The 23,630-nt window shown below is 39.9% G+C and overlaps 1 protein-coding gene across 2 annotated transcripts in view; it reads left to right on the top strand.

Annotated features, from left to right (window-relative positions):
* Window positions 1–6,886, top strand: part of glra4a (glycine receptor, alpha 4a) — a 39,997-nt gene extending 33,111 nt beyond the window's left edge. Inside the window, exons 9-10 of one of the 2 annotated variants that reach the window (XM_063485824.1) lie at window positions 1,848–1,958; window positions 6,124–6,886. In XM_063485824.1, the coding sequence (XP_063341894.1) occupies window positions 1,848–1,958; window positions 6,124–6,417 (405 nt within the window). In that variant the 3' untranslated portion in view covers window positions 6,418–6,886. The remainder of the gene's footprint in view (window positions 1–1,847; window positions 1,959–6,123) is intronic. The other variant, XM_063485832.1, reaches the window with a different exon arrangement.
* The last annotated feature ends 16,744 nt before the right edge of the window (window positions 6,887–23,630 follow it).

Below are 23,630 nucleotides of genomic sequence, written 5' to 3'. Positions count from 1 at the left end.
ATTTTGCCTCTTGTTGTTGTGCGATGCTGTAGATCCAGGAGCTGACAACACGCTACAGCTGGCTGTCACATTAAATAAGGAAGATCCAGTCGCTTCAGTTCAGCTCGTGAGCAGTGACCTGTTAGAAGATCTTGCGATCTTTTACCTCTGCCACTACTTTTGACGCAGAGCAACAGGCTTCTTACCAACCTTCTTACCAACCTTGTGGCACTGGATTACTCTAAATTTGACTGTTATGACAGATATGAAAAGGTTAGACTGATTAGTGTAGCCATCCAGTAACAACTGCAATTTCACAGAAATTCAGGTTCTTTCTTTGTCCATGCTCTATTTTTTCCATCAAATTTTGTGAAACTGGGCTCAGTAGTTTTTGAGTAATTTTACTGAGCACAGCTAAGAGTTGACTTTTACCAACAATGTACAATATAAGAATATCATCTTCTTTTTCTTTTCTTTTCTTTTCTTTTCTTTTCTTTTTTTTTTTTTTGTTTAAACACTAAAACAAACCTATTCCAACAGGTAGACATGTAAATAACCTATGGGCACTTTCCAATAAACCAACAAGCCTGCAGGTACACTCTAAATGTCAGTGAAACACTGAACTCCATGTATTTATAATTTTCTATCACACAATAAAGTTTGCAGCTATAGTTGGTAAGTTGCTATTAAAGGGACACAAGTATGTTCACATTGTATGTGCAGAAGATAAATAGGCATAACTCCCATTATTAGGCTGTCCATTTGAATTAAAAGGGTAAAACTGTGATAGAGCATCTTAGCAAGACAAACACCAAAGCAACAACTTAGCAACTTGGTTTGTTCTTATTAATAGTTTCTTATTTACCTGGAACGCTTGAATTTGTGTTTATTAATAGTGATCAGTCTAAAAGTTGCAACACCAACCCTCTGGAAAGTATGCCTCAGTAAGTGGTATCTTTTGGTTTTTTGGTCCTGGCATATTCTTTCATCCAAAAATACATCTCCTAAACTGAATCCATATCCTGAATAGCAGTTGTTAGAGACAACAGCTTGTAAGTTGACAAATAAAAGTCTTTAAAGAGTGGTAAGACAGAGATACTTGTCTCAAGAGAAACAAACAGGACATTTTGAAAATCCCATTAAACACCTCCAAGTCTAGGCAGCCTCCTAGACCTGTGGCAGTGTTCCCTGTAAATGCAGGAGAGTCCAGCAGATTTGCAGGACAGCTTGCCTCCTGCACAGTAGAGAGAAAAGAGGAGAGATGGAGAGTAATGGTCTGTAGAGAAAAGGACTTCCCCTGTTCACATCAGTTGGCCAATTGCTCCCACAGAGGAGTTGGAGGTCACAAACTATACATCTGAGGGATATTGACGCCCGGCCCTGTAGTTGTAGCAGAGAGATGTTGCGAGTCTAAGGCAAACAAATCCCAGACTGACTGAGGCTTAATCAATGAGAGGCGAGATTTCAACCAGATAGTCTATACTGTGTATACCCACAGCGATCAAATGTGTAAAAATAAATACATGGATTTGTACTTCCATTTATAGTCTTTACAGAAATAACTTGAACTGGCTCCCTGAGGATTCTTTTTTTGTCTTCAAAGTCGTTTCTTTTCACTAACATCTACACTCACAGTATCTCTTTAATTAAAAGCTAAGAACATCTACTTGAGTTTGTTATTTGGACCTAACGTTTGTGTGTATTATATCACATGATATAATATGAACATGATTTTTTTTTTATCTCTAATACTCAAAACAAATCAAAAATATAAGGTAAATGCCTTCAAAATGCCTTTTTTTTAATCATAAAAAATGAAATGGTCAGTAACTGCTATCTCTGTTTGTCTACCTTCCTTTCCAATGGAGGCATCTGCTAGTCAGCCTGGGAGCGTTGAGTCGTTGCGAAAAGTCAATGACATCCCTGGTAACAACTCAACCTACAGGAGTCTCAATCAGCACTGCAGCGCTTGTGCCAGGGTAAAAGGAGTAAAAAATCTAACCCTGTGTCAACCCTGATCTTCCCAACCCTATTTTTGTCCATGCCTCCACTTTTTCAAATTGTGTAGAGCAACTTTCACCTCAAACGTGAATTCCTGACCTCTTTTCCTGAATTAAACCCACCTTGTGCTGATCTCATCTTGTCTCTATAGTCATGTCCTTTTAACCTTTAGCTGTGGAAATTTTTGCACTTTGCCCTTTATTCTTCCCCGGTGTGTAACCTGTTTTCAAGCTCCAGGTATTCTTTCCTTGTCGAAGGAGAAGCCATGCTGTTGTATTATATGTGGAATGTGGTTTAATAATGTCTTGCTGAACAAACTTCAACTACTTTCTGGATAAAGATATCATCTGGGTGGTAGTACATGTTCTCCAAAACTTGTGTCATTCAATATGATTCAGCATTAATAGTGCCTTCACAGATGGAGGAAGCTATTAGATATGGAACCCAGTAAAGTCACAGATGTAAGCTTTTGAATTGTGTATTGATAACAAGCTGAAACCACAGTATTCATGATGTCCGGAGAATATTAGACTTTATTTGTCAGACCACAATGCAGTTATTCACTTTGCCTCATTTCAGTTTTGATTGAGCTTGGTCTTGGTCTTGGTCTTGGTCAGGTGATGGTCTGTCTGGGGCTAAAGCAACAGGTGCTGATATAATCCTAACCATGTAGAAATCTTGGCCAATCAGAAGTCTAGAAGCCTGGATTGGAAAGAGTAAACACAGATGGCGCATAGAAGCAGTCTTTGGTCTTTCTAAATTGAGGGACAGTAACTGCGTGTGTAGATGTAAGCGTGTAAAAGCTGCATATAGTAAGATTAACAGCAACAGTATGTTGTCTATAAGCGCCATTGTAGAAATTTATCTCATGTACACAATTACGTGGCGCACAGCATGACGTCAAAAAAGGCGCACACCTTTGACGTCGCATGAGTTTTTCGAAACTCTCCGTCCTGGCAGGAGTTTTTAAAAATCTCCATTTTCAGTGATCCAAAACGCCGTTTACGTGTGGACGAAAGGCCCAAACGCATAGAAAAAGCTTCATTTTCAAAAATACCTGTGTATGTTTGGACGTACCCTGGATTTAGTTTTTAAACGTTGTTTCTTCTCATGTTATAACTTGGTTCACTGATAGTGGTTTTCAAAAATCCTGAACCCGTACAGTCATTTTTATTTTTATTTATTTATTTGTTTGTTTACTACAGAATCATCAGTTTCTGGTGCAGTGGCAGAACTATCACTGCCATTCATTGTAACCTTTTAGCTGTGTCCTACATATTTTCTGGACACTCTTCTTTCAGTGATGCAGTCCATCCATTGAGTCATCCATTTTCTTTCGCTTGTCCAATCCCAGCTCAGTGATAACATATAACACTGAAAATGAAATCAACCAGCATTTTTCCATTGTAATAGTTTGAAAGAGTAGTCCTTACTCAGATGCACATTTTATATTCAATAATGTTAATGATCTAACTAATTTTGTACCAGTGAGTAAGCATAGTTATTCACTGGTAAAATGACTAACCGATGTAATTAAAGATCATGAAACACAAGAAATTTTACCAAAGCAGGAAAAAATAGCTCGTCTTTCTCTGATCATTTGTGTTTTTAGACAATAACTTTACTCTCCACAGAGCACAATGTGATAATCAGAGCGGGTTCAGTTGAAGTTATGCCAGTATAGCTGCTGCGGAGAGTACAGAGCAGAGACGATGAGCGCCTATTATCTTTAGAGAAATGCACCATTAAACTTTAGCACATGATGTTCTGTATCGTTTAAGATGGCAGAGGGATAATTAAGCTGTGCTAGAAGAGCAATGTATTCCCTATCCACCTGTTGCATAGTGCAGTTTACCAGTGGAGTAGCAGAAAGTTGGTTACAAAGTGTAAGTTTACAGTAAGTTAGTATACTTAGATGTGCACTCTTAGTATCTTTCTGCCAAGTCTGTACAGTACTGAGAAACGACATTCAGCAGAGAACCAGAGAGCTGCCAGGGTCAGTGAGAGAGAAACGGAGAGAGGCGGGACACGGGGATCAGAGCTTTCAGGGCCCTTCACACTGACTACTAATCATCCAATTTAGATCCCACATCTTCACTTTCCCCTGCTAAAGTGAATCTCTCAAAGTGTCAGAGGGCTGTCAGAGTTAAGCTGCATGTCTATTAATATTCTCTTCAAAGGGCGGGAACAGTGTCTCAATAACTGTAAAAAAAAAAAAAGAAAAAGAAAAGAAAAGGAAAAAAAAAAGTGCATAGCCATTCATCAAAGCATAATGCCAAGTGCAAGGTTTTTTGACGAGATCATGACTTTATTAATATTTTGAGCCATTTTATTAACATTCTGAAAGGTCTCTCATTCTGTAACTTTAAAAAGGGGAAAGATGGGGGTTATTATTTTCAGAGTGACAAAATATCTTTTTCCACCTAAAGAAGATGCCCTCATTTTCACTTCTTTGGTTGTTTGAATGAAGTAGATTGTTATAGATACTTTTAATCTACTTTAAACTCAACATCTTCAGGGATACGCCAGGCAAATTTTGAAGCTCTTAGGATAATCTGGAAGAAGTCACATTTTTGATAGTCAGCCTATGGACCCAAGCTCTTTTCTCTGTTCCCAGTATCATCATCAAATTCAAATGCATGATTTAATATGAAAATATCATATTTCTGGCAGTGTTGTGGGCTCAGTCTATCACCCTAGAGTAGACTCTAACTGTGCAAGTGGTCTCATGTTACAGCTCTCACACACCAGATGCATAATTTCACTGGACAAATTTGCAACATTTATTTTTTCAGATCAAGCTTGAATTTTCTTTTTCTTTTCATTTCATGAAAATAAACCGATCTGACCAGTTTAACCACTGCATTTGGCAACAATTGCACTTGGAGCTTAAAACATGCACTGATATTGAATATATGATGATACAGAAATACTGAAATAATACTGGTTTACCTCCAACACACAGCCAGACGCTGATCCGGGTCAATCGGCTCTTTGGTATCGTTTCTCTGCCTCCTCAGATGTTCCCAATTCTGCCAACAAGAGCTCAAACTGCCCCACTGACTTCCTGAAATATGTATGAAACATGATACAGCTTCAACTCTGGATCAAACCCTTCTCTTGAGAATGGGATGAACCCAGAATCTCTATTTCTTCCTTTCGTTGTTTTAAAAAAAACCAGGACCAGCTTATGATCGCTTGATGCAGACTTTTTTGCGGACTACGTTTTCCGCTACGATGGAACACTTGCTGTGTTTATATACGTTACACTACGAGGTCACATCTGAAGAAGCCCGAAGAATTTTGTGTCGTTTTTTTCGCAGTGCATTTGGTGTGTAAAAGCCTTCAGGTACCGGTGTTCTTTGTAGCTCACCTCAGAGTTGAAAGGAGTTGGACTTTGTACCTGCCCATTTCATATTGCTAACAGTTATCTCTACTGACTACTACCTATACTGATGCTGATATAACTGTGGCAGCAGAAGCATGCAGCACTACAAAGTAAACTGCTACGGTTTATTTGTGCTTTCAGATGAGTTTCAACCCTCAAAATCGGGCGTGGTTTTTTTTTGTTTTTGTTTTTATTCCCCTTTCCCTGTCTGCTGAATTTTTTTTAGTTTTTGAAAAATCACTATTTATTTAGTTTTAAGAGAAACAGATGTTGATGTTTTTTCAGCTCTGAATCTAATGTAATAATGTTGCTTTTCAATACAGTTTTATGTATGTATTATAAGTTTGCTTGAGTTTTGACTTCTGTTTCTTTTAAATGTAATTTTCCTAAACTTAGGCTGGTGTTACACACTTGATGACAAATCATCACCGTTTTCAATCTCAAGGTTTTCAATCTTTTTTTTCTTCTTCTGTTTAAGCTATTTTATTTAAAAAAAAAAAAAAAAAAAAAAAAAAAAAGGTCAGGAATTTGACAGAACATTTTAGAAAACATAACTTTTTCTTTTATCTTTTCTTTTTTTTTTTTTTTTGCTATTGTTGTTTGGGTGATCTCATTCTTACACTGCGCCGCCCTTTTGTGCTACTACACCACAGACGCATTTGAGAATAAGCCACTGAGCGGAAATGTGGAAAGCTGTATGCTAATTCTTGTTGACAGCGAGAGGCCAATCTGTTTTTCCCTGCTTGACTCCACAGGAGGAGGAACTGGTGAGGGAGAGCCGCGGTTTTTACTTCCGGGGTTATGGCCTGGGTCACTGCCTGCAGACCAAGGATGGCACTGCTGTGGAAGGAGCCAGCGTGTTCACCCCACCACCACCTCCAATTACCATGTTTGATGGAGAAGTGCTTCACAAGCGTTTCGTGGACCGAGCCAAACGAATTGACACCATATCCAGAGCCGTTTTCCCCCTGAGCTTTCTCATATTTAACATCTTCTACTGGGTCACCTATAAAGTGCTGCGACATGAAGACATCCATGCAAATTTGTAAAACACTCTGCCGGTCTGGGATGTTGTGTGTTTTTGTTTGTTTGTTTGTTTGTTTGTTTGTTTGTTTTCTCGAAACCAAAACTGCCTGTCAATCTACATTACAATGAGGAACCGTGTCAAAAGGCACATCTGCTTCTCAGAACCACTGCTAAAAATAAAAATGTTGTGCTCAGGTGCGTCTTCAGGATCTTGGACATAGAGCAGTCAAGAGAAACTAGATTATGCTGCGTGGATTCTGGCTGTTGTGTGCATTTCTGTCTTGGATTGATTTGCCTGGATTACAGCAGAGACGAGACACTAACGGTACTTTTGGGTTCATGACCTTTGCTTCAAAAGATGGATAAATGATTTCAGCGAAGTTGGTCCTGGCTGAACGAGACATTCTGACTTGAATTTTGACACTACCCAGCTTTGAATGAATGTTTTTGAAAATATTTTTTTTTAAACAACTTTAACAAATGGGTGCAAACAGTACGGGCGGGGAGGGGAAGGGGGTCTTTGATATTTCTGACTATTCAGTACGTGATGATCATTCAGTTTAAGTATCTGTAACAAGAGATTATATATAATGGTGTATAAAAGTGTATATATCAAAGCTGTTCATTATACTGCACAAAGCACAAATATGTATTTCCTTTTGTCTAAATTTAAATAAATTAAATAAATTGTTATTCTGCCAGGAAAACAGAAATGATTTTGCTTCTCTTTAATCTTAGTATTCAAATGATTCGTTTTGGGGGGTGGAGGGACAATGTAGTCAAAGAAATCAGTCACAGAATAGCTGAATCACACACAATTACTTTTCTGTTGCATTCATTTAATAGCAGCCATCAGCTCTAAAACCCCAAGTGGAAAGAAATTTAAAAAAGGTTCTGAATAAAGAATTATTATAAATGTTACAGATGCAAAATCTTAAATTGACATTAAGATTGTTGGAGTTTGATTTGTGATAACATGTCACGTGCATAATAAATCTTTCAGGAACTCACTGAAAGATTGCATAAGGGCTGCTATCCCCCACACCACACCCCCACCCCCCCCAGTCTCAGGAGTAGTTTGGAAGGTGTGGAAATTCAGGGATGCAGTAGAGGGAGAGCATCGCCAGTGAGGGAGGACGAATGGGTTTTTTAATGGGAAATCAGAGGGTTGTTTTATCAACTAATGAGTTTGAAAAGGGCTTGGTGTTCCACTGCTAATGACAATGAATTCAGAGAGGCAGCCAGAGCCTACTGTCCTTTTGTTGGCAATCCTAATCAACTCCTCTGTATTGTATGGTTCCCCTGGTAATGAAAATGAGTGTGTGAGAATCCTTTAGTGTATGTGTGTGTTTCATCTGCCTGCTCTTATATCAATAGGGTTCTGGGGGGTTTTGTGCTTTAAACTTTACTAGGTTAAATATTATCGTATATGCAGTGTTGGGGAGTAACGGAATACATGTACCGCCGTTATGTATTTAAAATACAAAATATGAGTAACTGTATTCCGTTACAGTTACCGTTTAAAAAGGTGGTATTTAGAATACAGTTACTTTGTTGAAATAAATGGATTACACGGCGGTATTTTCCTGTTTCATATTGTCGCGGGTCAGGACTGTTTGGGTTTTGTTTGACAGCTACGTTCTGTTGTTCCATGCGGCAGCGTTACGGTTACCATGGTTACAGGGTGACGCTCTCTCTCTGCGTGTTTCCTAGGTGAGAGAACGCCTTTTTGTTGTTGTTGTTGTTGTTGTCGTTGTGCTAAGCTAATAGGCAGAATGCTACAGGTATAGCTCTAAAGAATGTAGCATCATGGGCAGTGTAGTCCGTGCTGCAGGGAGAATGGACTGCCATACTCGTTATGTGTCTGTGAGCGCGAGGAGGGAGAAAAAGGCGAGTGGAAAAGTACGAATTGTCATCGAGCAAAAACGGGAGCTGGAAGCATGTAAATATAATAATAACCACTGCAGCCAAGAAGAGTGCCTGACGAGCCCAGTTGTAAGTAAGCTATTAAGACTCGACTGTACGCCGTGCTCGTGTTTTCCTCCGAAACAATAAGTTCCGTTGGAGCAGCCTTTCAACGTCTCTCTTTGTCTCTCGCAAGAAAAGTTGACCCACACAACAAAGTAAAGCTATTTTTCGGCTACGAGCCCGACACGGAACCCGCCGTATTAGCCAGAGTTCCCTTTACTATGGTTCGGAGCCGCGGACCTTCAGTAAGAGCCCGTTCTCACTCCCGAGGCGTAACATCCCGACGTTTTGTCACGTCCTGCGGCGTTCCTGAGGAACGCGAAAGGTGACCTTCCACGTTGTTATGGTACGCGGCGGTTTCCAGCCCTGTACTGCAGCCCTAAACTTAACCTTATCACTAAGCCTAACCATAACCTTATGCCTAACCTTAACCATAACCTTATGCCTAACCATAACCTTATTCCTAACCTTAACCATAACCGTATCCCTACGCCTAAACCTAACCTTATCCCTAAACCTAACCATAACCTTATGCCTAAACCTAACCATAACCGTATACCTAAGCCTAAACCTAACCTTATCACTAAACCTAACCATAACCTTATTCCTAACCTTAACCAGCACTTTAATGAGGTGAAATAGTGTTTTCTAAAGCGATTTTAAGGGAAAAAGCGAAGATGTGTAGATTGAGTCCAAACGGTTCTCATGTGTCCGCAGTTTTCCGATGTCGTGACGTAGGAACGCCTTGGGTGCCCGAAAACGTAATATGTTGACGATTTGTCACCTAGCGTAAAATGTTACGATTTGGGAGTGAGAACGGGTTGTCAGTAACAGTAATAAATCACAGCAATAGTACATTCACGTAGTTGTAAAAAGCATGATAATATATTAAGTAATCCAAAGTATTCAGAATACCAGAATACGTTACTCTCATTGAGTAACGGAATACGTTACAGAATACATTTTGGGGCATGTATTCTGTAATCTGTAATGGAATACATTTTAAAAGTAACCTTCCCAACACTGCCTATATGTTGCTATTTTTGGAATCAAAATCTAGTGTACTGGATGAAAGGCTCAAATAAGGAGCTACTGTTATATAAATGTTAAAAGCATTTACACGTTGGACTCTTTGCCTCAGCTTGAAGGACACGTGCCTTGAAGTCCTTCATACTTGCTTGTGACAGCTTAAATTTCTAAAACAGTCTGCAAGGGCATGCAAATGTCAAAAGTGTTGACTGTTGCATGCCATGGCTTCCTTTAATCTGCAGCCTTTAGGACATTAGTTTGAGGAAATTTGAGGAAATAAGCTGATTTGCTTTTTTGCCTCTAGTTAATTGAGATTAGAATCCTTCCCATGTCTAACTCTATTTAAACAAAAGTCCCAAATTGACACTTTACATCTCATCTGTTTAATCCATGGTGGTTGTGGGTGTTTGTAGTGGATCCCTTGGGTAAGCTAGGAGGGTGTGGACTGTGGGTAGAGTTTACTATGGCTCATTCAATCAGACTGGGATCTGGGGAGTTTGTAATTTCTACGGTTCAGCCCATCTTCTTGTAACTTTAAGCAGTCTTGAGCAGTTTTTTGTGTGATGTAAGGTGTGTTTTCCTCCTAGTTAGAGACTGTTCTCATTGATGAGTGCAGTTGCCATGCAGGGCTATGCTCGTAGATGGTAGGTCCACATGAATACCAAGAAGAAAGCACCGACAGCAGAACATTGCATTTAAACAAAGTATGAACACCAAGGATTGAGGTAGAGAAAAGTGTCTATTTTGTGGCTGGTTAGTGAGCAGTTGTTGACAGTGACTAACCTGAAATAGAATATCCTGAGGTATACTGAGCTGCACTTAAAACCACCTTGCAACTGCAGGTTGCTGTCATTGCCTGTAGTTTGCATGGAAAATCTTGACTTGCAACTGTTTGCAAACAACCTGTCTGGCCTTCAGAGTAACGTGATGAGGTGTGTTGGTTGCAGCAGTGAGGCAAAATCATGACTTTAAAGGCCAGCATTCTCTATTTCCACTTTTTCCAGTTTCATTACAGCTTGGCAAGTAGTTTATGCAGCCAAGTTTCAAGGCCTGTGTAAATGCGGTTTTATTGAAGTAGACCTCTCCACTGTGTGTGCTGTGCTGTTGATTCATTTTGGACCATTTTAATGAGGTTTTCCGACAAATAATAATGTGGTAGGAAATTTGTGCTGTACTTTTGGTGAGTAAAAATCCAGTGTTTTAACAGTCCAAGGAAACAAAACTAATAAATAAGGAAGACTAAAGAAAGTTTGTGCATTGTACCCATATGGCTGTTGTTTCCTTTTGCACTTTCCAGTCCAAATATGCTCTGTTTTGGCTTGTCAAAAACCAGATCTAGTTGTATTCTAATGTAGATCTGTGTAAATTGCAGTGTTCCTGGCTGCAAAAACAAAAAACATAGCCAGTTTGCAGAACCGAAAACCAATTTCTCAATACAGACATTCAAAATTTACAGTGTTGATACCCACACAACAAAAGATCAAATTACATTTTGAAACTCAAAACACTAACCAAAATTTCTCACATCCGAAACAAATAGTATCGCACAGAGTGTCCTCCTTTCATTGTAAGTCAGAGATGGAATTGTTTTGACTCTGAGGGGGAAAAACAGCACATTTGTTACAAAATAAGAAGCTTTTCTAAATCTTCAATTGACTGACACACGCAAAATAGGCCCAGTGATTTCTGGCACATTATGCTCTATTGCCTCTTCGAGAAAACAGTATGTCCGCTCAAAATGTGCATTATTTTGAGGACAGAGGAAGACTGATGGATTCCAATAAAGCAAGATCTTTGCTATGCTGGCTGGATTTGCACCCTAACTTTCATTACACACAAAATCCCAAGAGTGCAATGACTTTAATAAAAACCCTTAACCCATGCACTGCCACAAGGCACCAAAAAGAAAACCAAAGCCATTAAACCAACTGATTTATAAATTAGTCCCAACAGAAGGATGGACCCAAATGAAAACATAAAATATTCATTGTTCCAACCGGATTTACATGCATCCAGTCATGTGCTATGTGTGGCTGCTTATTTGAAGGTCTTCTCCAGGGAATGCTCAATGCTGACAAATGACACACATGACTTTAAGCCATGTGATTGTGTATGAATAAACATACAGTGAGCATGGGAGAAAGGAATATGTGTTTGATGGAGCTGCTGGTCATCATGTTCGAGGTATGCCTTTACTGTCTCCCTTGGGAGTGATTAACAGCTTTCCCCCCTCCCCATTTTCACTGAATGTCAGTAGTGCCTGAGCTAAAACTGAAGAGTGCAACCTAAGACCTGCAATCAATACTGTTCTCTCATAGTATAAGCATTTCACCTGTTCTCTGCAGACAAAATTGTATGTGCCTGTAGTCGTTGGCTCTTCTCTTCAGGTCCTCATTAAAAATGTCTTAGATCAGTTGAGCAAACTGCTGTTTATCTAGTTGGAAAAAATGCTTTAGGAACCATCAAAAATAAACCTAGTGTAGCATAGATAGATGATATAATTTTAATCAGAGCTTATGAGTTAGATCACTGTTACCAAGCATTTATCAAAAAAAAAAATACCCCTGCTTGTATAAGAACCTTCATAGCAGAATGCTAGATAAAGAAATATAGCATCTAAGGGGAAAATATTGCCTTCTTTTGACAGTGATGCATTGGTGAGACAATGCTACACGTGTCACCTTTAAATATATGAGAGTAAACAGAGGAAACTGCTTGTTCCACACAACATTATGGCTGCAAATCTTGTGAATGTCACCCAGCATTTGGATAGAGATGTCCTTGCACTTTAAATACACCTTTTTCTTCCCCATAGGCATACTTGTGAATTCAGTACTATGTAGGTGGTACAAAGGTTTCATGCAAATATCCTGTCTTTCCTCTACTGATGATCCATTATACAATGACACACATGCAGCTGGATCTATGTGACTATTTGGTGCCCAGTAGGCTTTTCAGTGTATACGTATTCATTATTCTTTGGGTAGTAGTGCAATCAAAATCCCTCTGACAAACACTTCAAGTGAAGGTTTAATTTCAAATCCTGTGCTTTTTCTGTTTTGTGAAATGCCCCATCCTTTGGAAATAGTGCTTCAGATCTCCTGAAAATCCACAGCAGGTACTCAAGAAATATGATGTATGGAAAACGGCTAAAAGGGAGATCAAATAAACAGTGAGTTTATCATCTCCAAGTCTAGACACAGTAACTTGCTTTCAGTCAATACAACATGATACTCAATTTTAGTTATATAATGCCAAATCATAACAAAAATTGTTTTATGTTCCTTTTATATTGCAAGGTAAAGAAGACTTCCATGAGAAGAAACACTGAGCAGCAGTTGAAAGGAAAAAAATACCTTTTTTTGCACCACAGCTTTGTAGCTTTTTTAGGAGCCACTAATTCCACAGCTGGTACATCAATACACCAAAAAAAACAGGTGACAGGTGTCTTTTGTTAATGAAGAATTCGCAGCCAAATTCTTGAAACTAACTGCTCTAAGTTTAGAAAGCTGTGAAAAGGCACTGGACACAGTGTTGAAGCTTTAGTAAATAATTCAATAGACAAACCCATCAACAATCTTTTCTGCTGTTCTTCTTGCAACAACAATGTTCAGACATTCATCAATACCCTGACATTTTTGCACATTCAAAAAACATGCCTAGCAGACAGCCTTTTAATATAAGCTAGATAGCCAGGCAAACACGTGAAGCTGGAGTTCACCCCGGTTATATGACTCAAGACTGATTGATGCGTCAGCTGGATCTTTCAAATATGGGCAGATAGATATCCAGTCTGCTCATTTTAAACCATTCCTCCAACCTGAGACAAGAAAATATTTCTTCAAGAACACTGCAAAAGAAAAAAAACTATATTTCAAGCAGCACTGAAAAACTCCTCAGTGTGTATACTTATACAAGAAATCCCATGTGGTTTCATTTCCACTAATCCCTTGCTGTGCTTCTACATTTCTGTAATTCCAACATCTGAGAGAAGCCCTACAGCTGGGAAGACTGCAGCTCAAGGTTTACATGGATAATGCTCATAGATGTATATGCACACTGCACAGTCTTTGTGTGTGAACAGGAGAAACAAGGAATTAGTCACTTCCCTGTCCCTCTGTAGAGAGAATAGGTACCAACTGAAATGATGTCAACCACAGAATTACTTCACTTTAAAAGATTTTAAAACTCCTGGGGAGAGTTTAGTTGAAGATTGAACTAGGAATGAAGCCAGTTCCTCTACATATTACAGTAGTAATACATGTAATGCAATGTATTGCATATAAAGTATGTCATCTGTGCAATGCCAGAAAAAATTAAGCCAGAAAAGTAACCAGGATTAAGACAGTGGCATAAGGACATGTACATTTGATAAAAGGAGACCAGGGGGGAAGAGAACAGACAGTTTTAGGACTATTAAACCTAGAAATGTGCCTAATGCTAAGAGGTCAGGGTCAAAAATATATACATGTATATTTTCAAACCTATTTGGTTTACATCTCAGTACTTGTTTCTGCATTTCCTTGTTTCAGTTATGGCTGTTACTCATTTCCTGTTTTATTTTATTGGTTATTTGCTAGTCTCTTGTTTCAGTAGTGCTTTCTCCCCTGTCTGATTTTGACTGACTGTCTTCACCTGTATATTTGCTTTCACTTGTGTCACCAGCTAGTTCGACTTCCCTGATCACCTCACGTGCATAAATAGTCAAATCCTTCCCCTCAGTCTGTGTCTTGGTGTCAGTTAATTGTTAATGTGGCTCCTCACACTTATGCTGGTAGTTTAAAATCAAACTACAGTGGTTAGAGGATCTAAATGCCCTTATGTACGTCATATAACACTTAATCATGAAGGTTGGAAAGGGGAATACATATGACTCACAAAGGGAAATTAAATGTTTGCCACACTGAGATAAGTTTGTAATCCTGTGCCATCATAGTTTTTCATCAAACTGGATAGATGATCCAACATAACCTTTATTAAGGCTTTCAGTATCTGACAAAAGTTAAATTAAACCATTGATAATCCTGATAAAACAACCTTAAACACAACTAAGGCAAACTGACTTTGTAGTGTCAGTGTCTGTTAAATAAAGCACATCTGAAAATTTGCTTTGATCATGTTATTATAACTTTTTATAGTTTTTTCAGATATATATTTCCATTTTTCAGGCAACAGTTTCATAAGAATTATACTGTATTACAGCAGCATAATGTTTATATATACAAGGAAAAACAGATACTTCTTTTAAGGGTTCACAGCACATTGTATATTATTGTCCAAAATTGAAAAGACAATATTAATATTTACATGATCTGCATCACATATGTTACTTATTATTTATGATTATGATTATGAGTTATGGCCATTTAAGTTTTTTTCTTATATTTACATTTCATTACATGTAAACTCCATGTGATTAATACAAAAACACTAAAAACTGTGTGGGTTTGCAAAGTAATTATGGGATGATCTCCTTTCCTTTTTAAAAAAGGATGGTCTGGTGTATCCTGATGTAATAAACGTAATAAATAAATGATGTAATAAAGGAAGCACCAAAGAACTTTTCCTCATTAGTATTTAGAAAATTTGACTAGCTCTTCTTTTGGATGCCATGTAGACACTTCTGGGTCAGTTCACTCAGTTAGAAACCTATCAAAGCTAAATTGATTATTCAACCCCAGCCCAGGTCTGGAACGTGAAGCCAGTGCAGAAGTGTTTAAACCTACACCTACAGGCAGAGTGCTTTCCTCTCGAAATCTTTCCTGTTTATTCAAAGGACTAACTCTGTGTAGTCCACAGAGAACAAATTAGCTCATTTTTCACAAAAAACAAACATTACATTGAGATATTGGTTCTTTTACATAATTAATCCCATTTTCCATAACTTAAAACAAGTTTATAATTATGATTCTTGTATCTTGTTTGTGTTTCACATTGCCTTATTAAGATAAACTAAATGCAAAAAAAAGTCAGTAAGTACCCACCAATCCAGGGCCTGACACCTGTGTCTCTGCCTCCGTTCCACCTCTCCTGCTGCTGTGCAAGTGAACAGAGGATTTTCTCCACCTCCCTCTCTCCCCTGTCTAACAGACATGACTGTCACTGTCATTAATGCCCAAGAGAGTAGGGGAGGGAGACAGTTCGCATCCTTTTTCCGCTGCTGCTGCTCTGACACAAATCAGAGTTGGAGGTGTTTGGCTCAGAGTGGTGAACTAAGAGAGAAAATAATTATTTTCCTGTGAGACGGTGCATGTGTGAGCACACGCACATGCCTTCGTGTGTGCGTGAGTGTGTGTTAAGACCGCTAAATGTCTCTTTGGCTTCTCACCAAAGAGATAAAAAATAAAGAGCAAAAGAGACTTACACAGTCATTCGCTGTTCTTAAGGAATGGTCATTCCTTTTATTACTTCTATTTCTGTGACTCATAGTCAAAGTCGTTGAACACCAGAGACTTTGATACTTTGATTTTGTATGCCAGTGTTTCTAATTCATTTATTTTGTAGACAAGCATAACAGCATGCATACAGAGAAATGCTGGTTTGATGTCACTTTTCAATTAGTTTTGGGGATTACTTTTTACAGTCACGCTGCCAGTTCAGTGAAAACATTTTTTTATCATTAGAAACAGAAAAGACTTTATCCTGAAGGCCGCCTTCTCCTGAGGGCATTTATAAAGTGAACTGTAAGGTTCTTATGAATGGATGATGCAACTTTACTGTTCAATTTAAGAACCTCAAGTTCACTTCGTCTTACTGCATCAGAAATTTAAAGAGCAGCAGACAAGAGATGCTTCTTGTTCACGCAGACAAGCAGCAGCGGCGGTCAGTTTTCTCAGGTAAAAGCCTTTTTAAAAACTCTGCAGGTACACTTCTAATCCTGGGGTATTTTTGGAATTTTAGTTGGATCCTTGGGAAACTCTAGACTCACCTGGATCTTCTCTAAAACATTGTAGAAGCACATCTTGTACAAGTACAGTGTTTTCCCTGGTAGCATTCCTTCTGCAGGTTGAGCTCAGGCTGGGGCCTCAGCAGACTCATTGTTATTGCTTATTAATGAGACTATTGTTTTTACAGAACAGAACAGTAGGTCAGGTGAACTCACCAGCACCTGTGACACAGTCTGAACTGTTGAGGTCATCAGGGCATTTATCTTTGGGAAAATAAAAACATGTTGGTGTTCCAGTGAACTCCAGTCATTTGCATAATTCCTTGCTTTGCAGGCCTTGCAGCAGTCTTTGGAGTTAGCTGTAACTTCTCTCTAACCTGGTGTTTTTATGGTTATGAAGGTGGTTCGCACCTTACTGTACTTTGCATCTCCATAATTTATGCTGTCTTTAAAACACTGTAAAACTCTCTCTTCCCCTGATTAGCCTCTAGGCAAATGCTTATCTCTGTAAGCTGATTAAAAACATGACCTTATATTTTATACTGTACTGTTTAACATTGTTTGCAGCTGAAATAATGAAGCTAAAACTTATCTGCCCCCAAAAAGACTTTTTAGTAACATATGGATTTAAAGAAATACATAATTGTAATTATGGGATCTGCCTGTGCCTTAGTCGTGAGGTCGTACTTTTCAGATGATTATTAACCGTAGGATTTGCACACCAGCTTACCCTACTAACTTTGGTTTCAGGGACATTTGGCTTTGGCACTGTATGTTTTCATGCCCATGAGTCCATGCAGACGTCTGCATGCCTGTATGTTTTCCCACTAAGACTTTCCATTAAAATGGACCAACTGTGACCTGAAATGACAGACTTGAAGCGAGTTATTACTTGCTGATGTGTTACCAACTGTCCTTCTCTCTATACACAATTAAATATCTTCAAGTCTTTAGGCGAGTTTTCTTGAAATTTCTTTAAGCAGTCTTCAGGAATAGTTCTCCAAGCTTGTTGAAGGATAGTCTTAAGGTCTTGCTTGAATGTTGGCTGGCTTTTGTTCCATTTTCTACCAATAATGTTGATTGCACTCTCTGTCAGTAATTCCATGACATGAAAGTGTTTCAAGACCACTTTAATTGTCATGCTGAAAAATGAAGCCATTGCCAATCAGCTGTTTTCCATATCTGAAAATTGCATGGTGTGTGAAAATCTGATGGTACTTTTCTTTGTTCATATCGACTTTGACAAGATCCCCAACACCACTGGCTGAAATGCAGCCAGCAGCAGCAAACATGACAGAGCCTCCACTGTGTTTTAGAGATGTTGTCCCCCCCTCCTGACCTCCACAGACATACTGATGATGATTTGAACCAAAATATTAAAATCTGGATTCAATAAAACCTGTTGCCATTGATTTTTCCATACAATTATTTGGCATCTCAGCCCTTTCTCCTTGTTTTTCTCTCTTAAGTGTGTGTAAATGACCCAGATTATTTATCTTATTGATATTTTTCAAACAGTTAAATCCCTGAACGAATTATACCTTATAATATAGATTAGACTCTTATTTTGAAATTCGAAATTCAACTTCCGGGAAGGAAGATCGTACTGCTACTGCTTGCCAGGGAAAGGGTTAATGACAAAGTTATTGTTTTCCATCCATCTTTAAATTAGCATCTAGCTGGAAGGCGAACAGGTATGTTTGTGTGTTGTACTTGTTGTTTACATTTCAGACAATTTGTAAATGTATTACTTGATTGTTAACAAGTTTATGAGTGATCTAGCAGGCTGATGCTAGCACCTCTTGTGCCTTTTCTGTGAATTAATTAGCATAAGGGAAACGTAGTTATATCAAGTCAATGTTTATTTTGTTTATGTTATGATTTCAGCTCTTACGATGTTTCTATGGTAACTTGTGAATAAATGGGTTGGAATACCCCACCATGGTCCATCCGTAATAATCATTGAGTGCATCGTCTGAATAAAGTCCGGCTGGAATGCTACAGTAAGAGCTGATCCCCCGCATCATCCTGCTGCCACCCTGCACCACGGAACCACGAGGATGAGTCACGGAGCTGTGTTGCTATTCGTCTGGGATTGATAAGACATTTCACGGAGCAGCTCAGCGCCATTCTATGGGTCTTCTAGACAGAGACTTTATAATCATCATGCAGCTGGCTTAATGGTTTGATGTGACGGACAGAAAAGGTATGGAACATTTCATTCTAATCGACAAGGAAAGGACATTCATTCTCATCAGTGGTGGTTAAAGGGAGAGAGAAGGTCGTCAACTACTGTGGACATCTGCTGCATTAAGACACAATGGACATGAAGTAATAACAAGTGAAGTAATTTTGTTTATTGGTATTTACCACCACTACTGTATATTTATCATTCTTTCTACTGACCCAAAAGGGGGTGAAAGAGGGGGCATTTGATTCAATTTGTAACTGTACAGTCTTAATGGTGTATTGATTTGTGTTTAGCATAAGAGGTTTACTTTACCACATCAGTTTGCAACAGCTAGCAGGTTGCATTCATTATTTTATACATTTCTTCTCAACGTTGTGTTGGTTATCTGCTTCTATTTCAACTTGGTTTAAAGGGCAAAGATTCTCCTCCCTTCTGTTAATGCAGCCTGTAAGTTATAGTAACCACAAGCAGCTCATTAACGAAAGCCTGCAAATTAGATAAGCAAATAACATAAACATGAAGGAAATGGAGAATCCCTCCTCACAAACAGAACTAGAGCAACAGATAGTCGACCTGCAGAATAAAATCGAAAGGCTTAAGGCGTCTCTTGAAGACACATCAGAAACTACAGAAATAGAACCTTTGGAGAAGGAAATTCAATGCAGAGAAGAAACGTTGAACAACTTACAAGGCGAGCTTAAAGAAGACCTCAGACGCTCGACTCGAACAAAAATCCCAACTCCAAAGGCGCTCGAAATGCAACAGGAGGAAGCAAGAAAAAGGGAAAGAAAGTTCATCTCAACATACGAAAGATGGAAGATTCGAGCCCGAGAGTCAAGAGAGCAGCTCAAGTCAGACATTAGTAAAGGCGAACTGGCATCTTTGATGGATGCTTTGGAGAAAGAGAAAGAAACTGTGTTAAATACTTACCTTGAAATACGAAGTCACATTACACCTTCTCCAGAATTAAGACCTCATGTTGACAGTTGTGAGGCAGTTACAGCCGAAATTATGAAAGTTACCTACGAGAGAATGTCAGACCTCGATGGTGATTATGATGCAGAACAAGTACATCGCCATCTCAGGGAGCTGCTTAAGAACAGCTACGCACGCTCCATCTATGGATCCACTGCATCTAGAGTGACAAAGTCAGTCCGTAGTCACGAAAGCACCACTATAACACTCAAACGGGCAGATGCCGCAGCAGAGCTAGCTGCTAAGGAAGTTGAATTTGAAGGGTTGCTGGAAGAAGAGAGACAAAGGGAGAAGATAGAGGAACAGCAGAGAAAAATGGAAGTAGAAAAGCGCAGACTTGAATGCCTTCAAGCAGAAAAGAATTTAAGGGCTGCTCGGGCCAAACTACAGGTTTACAGCCAGGTAGCCTCACAGGAAGGCAGTCTGCATTCCTCTAATAGTTCAGTGGGAAATCATCATGTTCCCCCTGCTATCGGCCATCCAGCTCCCAACGTCACAGCATCACCACCCGACATAAACGTGTCAGCCCTACAAGACAGTATGGCTCTAAATAGACTTCCAGTTCCAGAGCCGTCCACTCCATTCAGTTCATTGAGTGGAAAACTTCATTCATGTCACTTATTGACAAAAAGGCCATCTCCCCAGCAGACAAACTTTATTACTTGAGGAAGTATGTAGGCGGCCCAGCTCGTAAAACATTGGAAGGAACTTTCTATAGAAATGACAGCGACGCTTATAAGGATGCGTGGAACAAACTGGATAACAGATATGGCCAAACCTTTATTATACAGAGAGCCTTCAGAGATACAGTCAGGTCCATAAATATTGGGACATCGACACAATTCTAACATTTTTGGCTCTATACACAACCACAATGGATTCCAAATGAAACGAACAAGATGTGCTTTAACTGCAGACTGCCAGCTTTTATTTGAGGGTTTTTACATCCAAATCAGGTGAACAGTATAGGAATTATGACAGTTTGTATATGTGCCTCCCACTTCTTAAGGGACCAAAAGTAATGGGACAATTGGCTTCTCAGCTGTTCCATGGCCAGGTGTGTGTTATTCCCTCATTACCCCAATTACAATGAACAAATAAAATGTCCAGAGTTCATTTCAAGTGTGCTGTTTGCTTTTTGAACCTGTTGCTGTCAACTGCCAGGATGAGATCCAAAGAGCTGTCACTACCAGTGAAGCAAGCCATCATTAGGCTGAAAAAACAAAACAAACCCATCAGAGAGATTGCAAAAACATCAGGCGTGGCCAAAACAACTGTTTAGAACATTCCCAAAAAGAAGGAACGCACTGGTGAGCTCAGCAACACCAAAAGACTAGGAAGACCACGGAACACAACTGTGGTGGATGACCAAAGAATCCTTTCCCTGGTGAAGAAAACACCCTTCACAACAGTTGGCCAGATCAAGAACACTCTCTAGGAGGTAGGTGTATGTGCGTCAGAGTCAACAATCAAGAGAAGACTCCACCAGTGTGAATACAGAGGGTTCACCACAAGATGTAAACCTTTGGTGAGCCCCAAAAACAGGCAGGCCAGATTAGAGTTTGCCAAACGACATCTGAAAAAGCAATCGCAGTTCTGGAACAACATCCTATGGACAGATGAGACCAACATCAACTTGTACCAGAGTGATGGGAAGAGAAGAGTATGGAGAAGGAAAGGAACTGCTCATGATCCTAAGCATACCACCTCATCAGTGAAGCATTGTGGTGGAAGTGTCATGGCGTGGGCATGTATGGCTGCCAGTGGAACTTGTTCTTTTGTATTTATTGATGATGTGACTGCTGACAAAAGCAGCACAATGAATTCTGAAGTGTTTCGTGCAATATTATCTGCTCATATTCAGACAAATGCTTCAAAACTCATTGGACGGCGCTTCACAGTGCAGGTGGACAACGACCCAAAGCATACTGCAAAAGCAACCAAAGAGTTTTTGAAGGGAAAGAAGTGGACTGTTTTGCAATGGCCAAGTCAATCACCTGACCTGAATCCGATTGAGCATGTATTTCACTTGCTGAAGACAAAACTGAAGGGAAAATGCCCCAAGAACAAGCAGGAACTGAAGACTGTTGCAGTAGAGGCCTGGCAGAGCATCACCAGGGATGAAACCCGGCGTCTGGTGATGTCTATGTGTTCCAGACTTCAGGCTGTGATTGACTGTAAAGGATTTGCAACCAAGTATTAAAAAATGAATGTTTGATTTATGGTTCTTATTCTGTCCCATTACTTTTGGTCCCTCAAGAAGTGGGAGGCACATTTGCAAACTGTTGTAATTCCTACACCGTTCACCTGATTTGGATGTAAATACCCTCAAATAAAAGCTGACACTCTGCAGTTAAAGCATGTCTTGTTCGTTTCATTTGGAATCCATTGTGGTGGTGTATGGAGCCAAAAATGTTAGAATTGTGTCGATGTCCCAATATTTATGGACCTGACTGTAAGCTCACAGATTGGCCAAAGATCCAACCAAGAGATGCAGAAGGATTAAGAGACTTCTCAGATTTCTTAAACGCTTGCCAAGATGCAATGACACATGTGAAGAGCCTTGAAATACTGAACGACTGTGAAGAGAATAAGAAGCTAATCCTCAAACTACCAGAGTGGATAGCATCTCACTGGAACAGGAAGGTTACTGAAGCCTTAAAGGGCAATAAGGAATTCCCTAGTTTTAAGGACTTCGCCGCATTCATGGCGACAGAGGCAGAGATCGCTTGTAATCCGATCACCTCAGCTTATGCCCTCCGCAGCTCTGAGTCGAGCACTGCAAAACAAGGCAGCAGAGAACCCAAGAGGAACAAGGCAAGCGTTCTAAACACACAGACTGAGGCTGACACCGAGAGGCTCAAGCCAGTTAAAGGAAAGGAAAGGCCTCCTTGTGCCTTCTGTCAAAATAATCAGCACAGACTACATGGATGTCCCAAGTTTATTGCTAAAACTCTGGAGGAGCGTCGAGATTTTGTCAGAGAACATAAGCTCTGCTATGGCTGCACCATACCTGGACATAGTGCAAAAGACTGTCGACATCGACACTCATGCAACACGTGCAAGGGTAAACATCCCACTTGTTTACACGATGACAACTATGTAAAGAAGGAAAGGGTCCTGCCACAGGAAACCGCTATCCTGAGCAACGCCGGCCAAACGGAGGCTGCTGCAACTTCAGTGTCAGTGATTACTGGACAGCCAACTAACACATCGATGATTGTGCCTGTGTGGGTTTCAAAAAAGGATGCAGGAACTGAGAAACTGGTTTACGCCCTGCTGGACACACAAAGCGACACGACATTTGTTGACCAGGAACTGAGTGATGTACTAAAGGCAGATTCCTGTCCAGTTAAGCTGAAGTTAACTACTATGATCGGACGTGATGTGATCGTAAAGAGCCAAAGAGTCTCAGGGCTTTGTGTTCGGGGTTATCGCTCTTCCCTCCTCATCAACCTTCCTCCTGCTTATACCAAGGATTGCATACCGGTAAACAGAGCCCATATCCCAACAAGCGAGACAGCTAAAAGGTGGAATCGTCTCTCCAAGGTCATAGAAGAGATTCCACCTCTACAGGACTGTGAGGTTGGTTTATTGATAGGCTATAACTGTGCACGAGCAATGGCACCAAGAGAAGTCATAACGGGAGGAGACGATGAGCCTTACGCAATTCGTACCGACTTAGGACGGAGCATAGTTGGTGGTGCGTCGACATGCCCCGACACTTCAAGTACGGCGGGACAGTGCTTCCCAGTTGCAGTCAGGGAGCTCCCACCAGTCACCCCGACAGATGCCATTCGTATCCTAGAGTCTGACTTTAAGGATGCTAAGGAAGACGGCAAACCAGTGTCTCAGGAGGACATCCTGTTCCTGGACAAACTCAAGAACCACATCAAAAGGAACAGTCTAGGTCACTACGAGATGCGGTTACCCTTTAAGGAGAGACCTACCTTACCTGACAACAAACAGCTTGCAGTCATGCATCTGAGCCATCTAAAGAGGAAGCTGTTAAAGGATGAAGGGTACAAAGAACAGTATGTCAAGTTCATGGAGGAGGTCATAGAAAAGGGTGATGCAGAGGAAGTCCACAATGATGGGAAAGAGGGCGAAAAATGGTAGAAGAATAGAATAGAATAGAATAGAATAGAATAGAATAATCCTTTAATTGTCCCACAAGGGGAAATTTG

This window comes from Pelmatolapia mariae, linkage group LG2 (assembly GCF_036321145.2).
Source record: "Pelmatolapia mariae isolate MD_Pm_ZW linkage group LG2, Pm_UMD_F_2, whole genome shotgun sequence".
In the NCBI taxonomy this organism is placed as follows: domain Eukaryota; kingdom Metazoa; phylum Chordata; class Actinopteri; order Cichliformes; family Cichlidae; genus Pelmatolapia; species Pelmatolapia mariae.
The sequence above is the reverse complement of the archived record's forward strand: the minus strand, read 5'-3'. Positions and strand labels throughout refer to the sequence as shown.